Genomic DNA, 10,531 nt, shown 5'->3' with positions numbered 1-10,531 from the left:
GATGAAAGCGATGTCACGTGAAGAAATGGCTAGAGATAGGTAGGTAGAGGGCCTATCAATTAATGCAAATACCTTTTTTTGCTAATATCAATGCCAACTCTGCCTCTTTAAATTACTTATCCTTTTGATATACTATAATAACATATATACATATAAATATAATTAAATTTTTTTTGGGGCCCCTAATTTTTAGAGGCCTTGTGCGGTGGATCAGCCCGCATAGCTCCAGAGCCAAGCCTAGTAATTACTTACTTCGGATGTTTTGGATGGTTGAGGGGTTCCAATATGACTCCACAGTTTTGGGTTCAATTCCTAGCTGAGTTATTGAAAAAAGGACTATGTCTAAGTTGTTACTAGTTTAGCAAAGAATAAGAGTGCTCCATCTAATCAAAGGCTTTGGTTTGCCAGTGCAGAACTTGAACCCAAATGTTGATGACTTCCCATCACAAACACGTCCATTCAGCTTCTACTTATGCTCCACTTCAAAGTTACCGTTATGTCTCAGAAATAATACCAAAAATGCAGAAAGTACAGAAGAAGCAAAATAAAATAACCAAACTAAACTCCAATTTCATTGTGACATTTATAGCTCTGAAACATGAACCACTGAGAACAAGCAAACATAGAGTAATGTCCAAACATAAACTACTTTTAACTTCAGGCAAAATAAGATAATAAAACAAAGATGATTTTAACATCACAAGCTAACCTAACCGGGCATCCTACAAGCCGTCTTAAGCTTCACCTACTGATTCTCGTCCACTACCCCGATCTTGATGCTATCGACAACAGACATCACCAGATTATTCACCAACTCAACAGAACCAGGATTTACATCAGTTTGGGGATTAGAATCAGACAATATCTGGATCGAAACAGTAACGAGCGAGCCATTTGTCATCCAGTAAGGCCCATCAGGGACAATAGTAACCCCTGAAGGCAAAAGTTGTATCCTTTCTTGATCACCACCATGAATGCACACATTCACAGACCTCTTGCTAACAGGAGCATAGATCAAGTATGAACAAGTATTGTCAAAGCAGCTCTCTTGAATGAACATCTTTTTCTTGTGCTTAGTCTTGTCATTTGCCTACAAAAACAATGATTCAGAGGGAGAGAAAAAAACTAACTCTTTGAGCCTGAAGTTTTGAAAGAAGAGAGAAATTGAGAGATAGGGTAGAATTGTTACCTGTTTGAGAATTGAAATGTAATTGCCAGATTCTATGCCTGTGGGTATTAGAACTACTGGTACAAGTTTCTCTCTTTCAGACGGGCTATCCCACTGTCCCATATTTTGAATTGAATGTATAAACTATTAGTGATTTATAAAAGAAAATTTACTGTCAGTAACTGCATTATATGTTAATTACAGATTGATACTATCATATTACATTTGCATAAAAAAGAATGGTTAACTGAATTTGCAATAATATGACATGAAACCAAAATTTGCTTTTAGGCATCTAATACCTGCATGTTGTTAGCAGATTAGTTTATGATGCCATTCAATTTTATTCTGAAATAACACTCAGGTTTCTATCTACATTTGACAAAGAAACAACGTATAGTACTCGGTGAAATTTAAACGTCTCTTTCCAATTTAGAGCAAATAAAATTACCATTGCTAAGACTTTACTCATAATTACTAATTTATAAAGCAAATTACTAAAAGCATACTATTCTTTCCCATTGATAGTTGATTTGTAATTCCTGTGCAAAACACAAAGGCATAATCAATAGAGACTATAAAGTTGGAACTCAGTTACCTTATCACGAGAGCTTTCATCACAGAGAAAATCAAAAACCCTTTTCGGCATTGCAGGTACCCAGAAAGAAACTGAAGCATTGACAATGACACCAGAAGGCATTCGAGGATCACCGACATTTCTTTTACTAGCAATTTTGACACTTTCAGTGCCGTCTCCAAATTCATTAACCCAGCCATGAGCAAGAGAGCAAGCCAATCCAGCATAAAAGCTTAACACCATCCTCTCTGCAAGCTTGAGCACATTATTACCAGGACTAGTACCTCGAGTTGCTCTCTCTGCTGTAATACAAAGAAAGCAAAGTAAGTTTGTCTTCCGCGGAAGGATTTTTTTTTTTTTGTTGAATACTTTAAACTTTCATTCATTTATCAATTTGGCATCTAACTTCCAAATGAATGAATACATGCAAATTTAAACTTCAGGATACAAGTCAAAAATGAGGGAACATTTATGTCGTAAAGTAAAAGAACATAACCATTTTTATAAAGAACAAAAAGGAAGAAAATTGAATTTTTGTATTTACCATCAAACTCGCTGAAGTAGGGAATATTGCAGTTCATCGCATTTGCAATGCGATCACTTTGTCGACCCAACATAGCCAACCAACGCCTCGCTCCAAAACCGATACCAGAACTGACAATTGGCTTGTACATGGCATGAACAAAATTGGCTTGTACATTGATTTCAACATGCTCAACCCAGATTACCTGTTTTCATGTTCAAAAGTAGTTTAACTTTAGAATACATTTTTGATGTGCTTTATTTTGTTTTATTTTACCTTTATTGTTTGCTCTTCTATTTCTTCGATTATACAGCCTGACGGTCTTTTTTGGCATCGGTTGGGTGCTGGATCAGATCGAAACAAGTCCAAGGAAACATCAACAACTACCCAAGTTCTCTCCAAAGGCAGTTTCTTGCAGTAGCGCAGAAATAAAATATCACGGGTAGGAACGAGGGGAGATGGTAGTTGGTACTCAGCAGATATCTGAAAAATTCATGTCAGTGGTTGTCATACTTGATTATCTGGACACGTTTCACATCTCATTTATCTTCTTAATGATACTATTAAACCCTCACAAATATTAAATGGATTCATACAGATGTAATTACCAGCAAGAAACATGCATACACATACAAATACGTAGGTCATTTTCCTTTAAGACTTTTGCAATCAAATCATAATCATCCAATAATATTGAGATAGCTAGTTATATAATTCATTTCTAGAATAGCTAATTAATGGTGTCTTCTAATATAACTAATAATATTCTCTTTTTTAATTATACTAATTTAATTTTTATTTAATAAAATATACAACCATCTACTAAATGGATAGATGATTGTGATCTAGAAAGTAATCTCTCCAATGACTAGTTAAATTGGACAGGATCCAGATCCCACTTTTAGATAATGTATCTTTAATTTTCAAGAAATTAGAATGTAACAAGAATAAGTATGATTTTTACGTAATACAGTAAAAATGTAGAGTGCTGCTACGGGGACCCAAAATATGGGACCAATGGAGGGGACAGGTGAGGTGTCCCCTCCCTATTGCATAATGAGTTGGCATGAGTTGGCATGACCAACTCATTATGCAATAAGGAGGGGACACCTCACCTGTCCCCTTCATTGGTCCCATATTTTGGGTCCTTAAATCATTTTTCAAAAATGTAACATCTGCACGCATGTATTCAAAGAGAGAGAGAGAGAGAGAGAGAGAGAGAAAAGATGCATACCACTTGCATAGCTCCATTATAGTTCCTCCCCCTCGAATGAACCTCCATCGTGGTCGCCCTCAACACGACACCAGAAAACAATGCAGACCACTTCTTCTGCAAAAATTCAAATATTCAAACACATGACATATGTAAAATAACCAAAATAAACCAACTCGCTTACAGCATCACATAATATCTCCACCAAACGAAAAGCATTCATATTAACCATCGTGACAGCTCGGGTAGCTTCCCTCGTGAAACCAAAAGAATTAGGAACCGCCCATTTCGAGACACTGAGCAAGTACTCTCCTTCGTTAAGGATTTCTATGTAGTTTTCAGGGCCAGCAGCTGGTAACCAAAGAGGCTGGCCTGTTTGTGCCATTATTAGGAGTTCATCAGCTGCTGCTTCGGCGATTTGCGTGAACACATTTGCATGATTCTCCAGTACTTCAGTTGTGTTGTTAAATGTACTCTCTGTAGTGCCATTCGCTGCCGCATTGTATGTGCTGTTTTCGATATTAGCACCATTGGGGATGAAGAAGTTTGATGGTCCGGGGATACTAATAGGCTGTTGAAATGATGATGAGCATGCAAATGGAACTCCAATGCAATTTCCCTCAATTGTTGGACCTTGGTTTATCTGTTCAACATATAAGAAAGGAAGTTATAATTCATTTGTTTTTTGGGTATAAAAAAATACATGTAATTGGAAAATGCATGGATCCTAATAAGCAATCAAAATTTGGGATAATTGTGGATAATTCCCCCTTCACTATGGCTCAATTTGAGGATAGACCTTTTGTACTTCTGTTGTCGCAGATTGATCCCACCGGAGCGCAGATTGATCCCACCGGAGTGAAAGTTTTTGACTCTTTTACGTTTAGAGAAGGAGAGAGTTGTTTTTTTTTAAGAAATTGACCTCACAAAGCTAATTTGTATGGTTGAACCTGAGGTAGCTCAGTTTAATTAGCAAGTTCGAATTTGTATTTGTTTATAATTTTTCTTAAGTTAGTGCTTATCAAAAAAGTATTGAAAAAGTAGTACTTTGTTTTTTTGTTTGTGCTCCTTGCTTTTGGTGTATATATTGAGTTTAGGGGGATGCTATTAATTTGCTGTACAAACGGCGAAAATGACAACGAAGAACAGGAAAAATGAAGCATGCCGAATTTTGGATGCAATCCGTTCGATCGCGAGCTTAGGCCGGTTGACCGGAAATGTGCACATTACAGGGTGTTCTTTTGGCTTTCTGTCCGGACGACCGCGAGGTTAGGTCGGTCGACCGTGAACCCTGTCCGGTCGACCGCTAGGCTAGTGCGGTCGACCGAAACCCTATAATTGATTAAACTGAGATTTCAGCCTTCTGGTCGGTCGACCGGACCACATGTGCGGTCGAATAGGTCACGATTTTGGGCCTAGTATCAGTTTCCTGATTGGTTTGGGTTTGTTATTCATATAAATAGAAACATTGTTGTTTCTATGGTAATTTAAGAGACGGTTTTGAGCAGCCATTGAGAGAGTTTTGTGCATCTTTTGAGGGAGAATTGGTGAGAGATTTGAGAGCTTTGTTTGAGGGTTTATTTATGAGATTTTGTGAGATTGTAAACCCTAATTGTATTCTCTTTCTCTCTAATAGTAAAAACTCCTTCTCCTTGCCCCGTGGACGTAGACAACTTGTCGAACCACGTAAAATTTATTGTCTTGCTGTGGTGCTTGTGTTGGTTTATTATTTGTGATTTGATCTCGCTTGTTCGTGCTCTTTTGTGTTTGAATTTTGCTGCGCACAACAAGTGGTATCAGAGCTTCGGGTTTGGCTTGGGGCTCGTTTTGGAGGATTCTCTGCAGGATTCTTGTTTGAAGAGATTGGATCGTCAGCATGGGTGAATCAAGTACATCAGGATCATCTCTTTCGAAGACGATACAAGGTTTGAACATCAATAACACTAAAATTGACGTTTAGAAGTTGATGGCAAGATAAACTTCGGTTTGTGGAGGTATCAGGTGATGGATACGTTGGATGCCCAGAATTTAGAGGAGACTCTTGAATTATAAGAGAAACCAGCTGATATGAAGGAAAAGGTTTGGAAGAAGGTTAACAGTAGAGCACGTGGGGTTATTAGGTCATGCTTGACGCCGGATTTGATCTATGATGTGATGAACGAGACGTCGACGAAACGATTATGGGAATCACTCAATGAGAAGTATCTTACGAAGAGCATTGAGAATAGGCTTCGTTTGAAGAAGAGGTTTTACCAATTCAAGATAAAGAGGGGAGTTTCCATTAGAGAGCATGTCAATAACTTCACTAAATTGCTGTCGGATATGATCAATGTGGATATCATGGTTGAAGATGAAGACAAGGTGATGTTGTTGCTATGTTCATTGCCAGAAGATGATTATGGTACATTTGTTCTTACAATGATATATAGAAGAACCATTGTTAGCTATAAAGAGGTGACCTCAGCATTAGTAAACTATGAGTTGAGAAAGAGTGATGACGAACCCTCCGAGAAGGCATCGGGAAATGCATTGGCAGTGAGAGGCTGTAGTCCAAACCGTCACCAGTTTAATCACTCAAAGTCAAAGAATAGAGGTGGCCATAAGAGTGTTGGTAGGAATAAATGTGCGTTTTGTAAAAAAGATGGACATTGGAAGAATGAATACCCAAAGTTGAAGGATAAAGCCGGGAAGAATAAGAGAAAAACTGTACAAGCTTCAGAGGTGAATGTTGCCAAAGCTATTGGCGAAAATTCAGATTTGGATTCTTCGAGCTACTCATGCCTTACACTACCGTCAGTTTGTTATGCCGACTCTATGGAGTGGATGTTGGATTCGGGTGCTACATATCATATTTTCCCTAGGAGGGATTGGTTCTCCAACTTTGAGGAGTTGGAAAGAGGGGATGTCGTGCTCATGGGTAATGATCACGTATGCCCAAAGAGTGAATGTCATGCTCATGAGTAATGATCATGTATGCCCTATTGGTGGTATCGATATTGTTAGGATCAAGATGTGTGACGGGGTGATTAGGGAGCTGAAGGAAGTGAGGTTCGTTCCGCAGTTGACAAAGAACATCACTTGTCTTGGAACTTTAGAGGTAGCAGACTATAAGATGATTTTGAAGAATGCAACTCTGAAGGTCACAAAAGGGTCTATGATGGTGATCAAGGTGTTAGAGAAAACAACATATACTACTTGAAGGGAAAGACAGTGATAGGAGGTCTGACAGCTTCAATTACCACAAAGGAGGATACTACCAATTTACGACATATGAGATTGGGGCACACTGGTGATAAGTCCCTGCAGGTATTGACGAAACATGGACAGTTAAAAGATGCAAAGACCTATAAGATGGAGTTGTGCGAGCACTGTGTACTTAGGAAGAAGATAAAAGTGAAATTTGGCATCACAATTTACAATACCCAAGGTATATTTGATTATGTTCATACAGATGTTTGGGGTCCTTCCAAGAACACTTCTCTTGGTGAGGCTAATTATTTTATCACTTTCATCGATGACTATTCCAGGAGGAACTGGGTATACCCTATGAAGAATAAACATGAGGCACTGGATATATTTGTAGAGTGCAAGAAGAAAGTAGAGCGGCAGACAAGTAGAAAGGTGAAGGTACTTCGTTCAGACAATGATGGAGAGTACAAGAGTGATCCATTTTTGCAGTTTTATCGGGATAACGGTATTAGACGACACTTCAAGTTAGAGAGACACTACAATAAAATGGGGTGGCTGAGAGATTGAATCGTAACTTGCTGGAGAAGGTACGTTGTATGCTCTCACAGAGTGGATTGGCTAGATCTTTTTGGACCGATGTGTTAGTTTATGCAAGCCATCTCGTGAATAGGTTGTCATGCACTGCGATACATGGGAAGACTCATATGGAGCTATGGTCTGGTTTGGTGGCTAGTGATTATGAGTTGCTTTTAATATTTGGGTGTCCAGCTTACTATCATGTGAATGATGGGAAATTAAATCCGAGCGTGAGGAAAACAGTCTTTGTGGGTTTTAGAGATGGAGTTAAAGACTTCAAGTTGTGGGATCTACAAGATAAGAAGATGATCATTAGCAGGGATGTCACTTTTGATGAGGCGTACATGATGAGGCTTCAAGTCCCTCAGTAGGTGGAGGAATGCCTGACTAGTGGGTTATCGCAATAGGTGGAGGATGATGTTGTTTGCATTAGAAATTAGTAATTTATTTATTGAACTCATTACAACTCATTTATCAAATACAATGAATTCTGAGAAACAAATCTTTTTATAAGACTTTTTGTTACAACTCATTAGCAGGAACGTTTATTGTTTGTTGTTTGCGTGAGATATTTGCATGTGTCAGGGATGCGTTAGCCCGTAGATGACCGAATCACAGATCCAAGTTGAACCGTGAAGAAGGCTTAAGGTCGATGTTTCATTTTAAAAATAAAAGCAGAAGTGAATATCTTAGCAAAGTAAGATAAAACACTCTTCTTGAGATTAAGTCAAAGCTTAGATCTCAAGAAATCGCTAGAGCTCTGAAAGGTTTGCACGCGATGAAGATTCTGTCTCTCCCTTACTTAGAATGCTCAAATCTCTGCTCTATTCTGCTCAATAATGCTCCATCCTCCTTAGTAATAGTCCTAGGAAGGTATTTATAACCCATAAGAACCGTAACTGAAGTCTGAAGTTGATAAGAAACTGTGTTGAAAAACCTCTGTTTCCGAGACACTCGCAGCTATCTCGGAAACAGGGCTTGTTTCTGGCAGTTTTATGACTACTTCAACCACGTTTAATTGTCATTATTCTAGTAGTTATGGACATGATTTTCACTTGTAATATCTTCCCCATAATTATGGATGGTCTCCAGTAGTTATGAAGCCACATGGATTGCCCAAAACTCGAGAAAACCATCACCAAGTCCACTCTAGTTTCTGAGACTGTCGCAAGTGTTTCGTAAACTATGATTTACCTTCATAGCTTCCGAGACAGCCGCAAGTATTTCGGAAACTATGATTTTCCTTCATATCTTCCGAGATAGACGCAACTGTCTCGGAAACTATGAGTCTTCTCATAGTTTCTGAGACACATTTTGTGCCTTGATACTTATATGAGGCACTTCTTGTACATTTCTTAGTTGATTTTTAGCTTTGGATGATCCTTTATAACTTAGATAATGACGTTTATCGCATTCTCTTCATCTTGAGCTATGTGTGATACCCTATAGGTAATTTTTGATACCTACAGATACCTCCTCCAAAATATTTTAACTTCATTCTTTCATAGAGGAGGCTGGAATACTTTGGATATGATACATCCAACCTTTAATTCTTTGACTTCTTCAGCTTTCGGTCTATTCAATATTTTGTCGAATAGCCAAAATTCTTCCGGTGCTGTGTTTATCGTCTAACCGTTATCAAAATTTTGAACTGAAGTTGGTGTGTTGATTTCTAAATTTAGCTCATGTCATTGAGTAGACGTTGAACTAATAATCTTGGTCGGGAATTCATATCTAAATTATAATGTTAAATATGTAGGCTATATATGTTAGATATAGGCTTATCTCTAATAAGGGATCGAGATAACGTCCCCCATGCATAAAAGACATGGATTCAAAAATTATTAACTTAATAATAACCACCGGCCATAATATTAAATACGTAGGTTTTGTCATTTTTATGAGAATATACCACCCGACAATGTGTGTTAGACGCAAACTTATCTTTAATAAGGGACTGCGATAACTTCTCCCATGCATAAAAGATATGGATTCAGAGATTATTAACTTAATAATAACCACCAACTATGATATTGAATATGTAGGATTTGTCATTTTTACGGGAACGTACCACCCGGCAACGTGTGTTAGACGCAGACTTATCTTTAATAAGGGATCGAGATAACTTCCCCATGCATAAAAGACATAGATTTCAGTGTTAAAAAATTATGTCTTCTCTTGTGGCAAAGATAAGAATCAAAAAGATGTTAGAGAGGAAGAATTTTATATTCTATCTCCTGCTTGTCTTCTCTTGGGGCAAAGACAAACCCGATGTTGGAGACAAAGAATTTTATATTCCATCTCCTGCTTGTATTCTCTTGGGGGCAAAGACAAACTCGATGCCGGAGAGAAATAATTTTATATTTTATCTCCTGCTGTAAGAGAAACTCAAAGTGGGATCTCCACTTTGAGAATCTTGAAAGGTAAAACTAAGAGTGGGATCTCCCCTCTGAGAATCAAAAAGATCCGAATAACCCTAACTTTTATAGTGTTGGTTAACCGATCTGAAGATGAATTTCTCGTTTATCGAGATGAAATTCTAATTTCAGCCCAAACTATAGCAGGGTTTGACTGAAGAGGAATAAATGGAAACCTTGCGTTTATCGAAAGGGAATTCCGGTTCTTAAAATAGACCCCTCAGTCATGGAAAGAATCAAGAAGGGATTTTGGTTTTGGTCCTGAATGTAGGAAGGTTTGACCAAGTGAGAGTTGAGATATTCTACCTTTTATAGGCTTGATTGTTCAAATTGGGTAGAGGCCTTTTCATTTATTAAAAGGGGATCTCGGTTTTATAAGTGAGCCTCTCGTTCATGAAAGGAATCGATAGGGGATTTTAGCTTTGGTCCTAATTGTAGAAAGGTTTGACTAAGAAACAGTGATAGTGGAGGTACAAATAATAGTGAGAATGTTGATTTATACAATACACCCATTAGGAATTTTTAATGTCAAGTGATAAGATATTAACACGAAGGGGGTTTAATGATTGCCATAGATTAACAGATTAAAATTTTGAATATCGTGCCAGAACTTCGACAATGGGAGTGTAAAAGGTTAGACACAGTGGGAGTTTGAAAGATTTTAATCCATGAGGAATTTTAGTGGACCCACCGCCAACTAATTTGCTCAGTGGGGGATTTTGAGGTGGGGTTTGTGAATCATCAAGCATTCCACAACTAAACCGTGGGAGTTTCATAAGGAAAGATTGACCAAATAAGTCATTAAATCTCATCTCGACGAATGAGTGCTCAGAAAATCACAATGGAAGGATTTTAATCATCTTGGAAA

General features: G+C 38.0%; 1 protein-coding gene across 1 annotated transcript; it reads right to left on the bottom strand.

The window, feature by feature from the left end:
- Positions 746 to 5,416, bottom strand: LOC109834763 (homeobox-leucine zipper protein PROTODERMAL FACTOR 2-like). The gene is made up of 8 exons (XM_020402784.1): positions 5,375 to 5,416; positions 3,666 to 4,124; positions 3,503 to 3,598; positions 2,545 to 2,751; positions 2,290 to 2,473; positions 1,767 to 2,047; positions 1,190 to 1,282; positions 746 to 1,090 (listed from the first exon to the last, which is right to left on the bottom strand). The coding sequence occupies exons 1-8, from the start codon at positions 5,414 to 5,416 to the stop codon at positions 746 to 748; spliced, it is 1,707 nt and encodes a 568-aa protein (XP_020258373.1).

Source organism: Asparagus officinalis, chromosome 3, assembly GCF_001876935.1.
Source record: "Asparagus officinalis chromosome 3, Aspof.V1, whole genome shotgun sequence".
NCBI lineage: Eukaryota > Viridiplantae > Streptophyta > Magnoliopsida > Asparagales > Asparagaceae > Asparagus > Asparagus officinalis.
The sequence above is the reverse complement of the archived record's forward strand: the minus strand, read 5'-3'. Positions and strand labels throughout refer to the sequence as shown.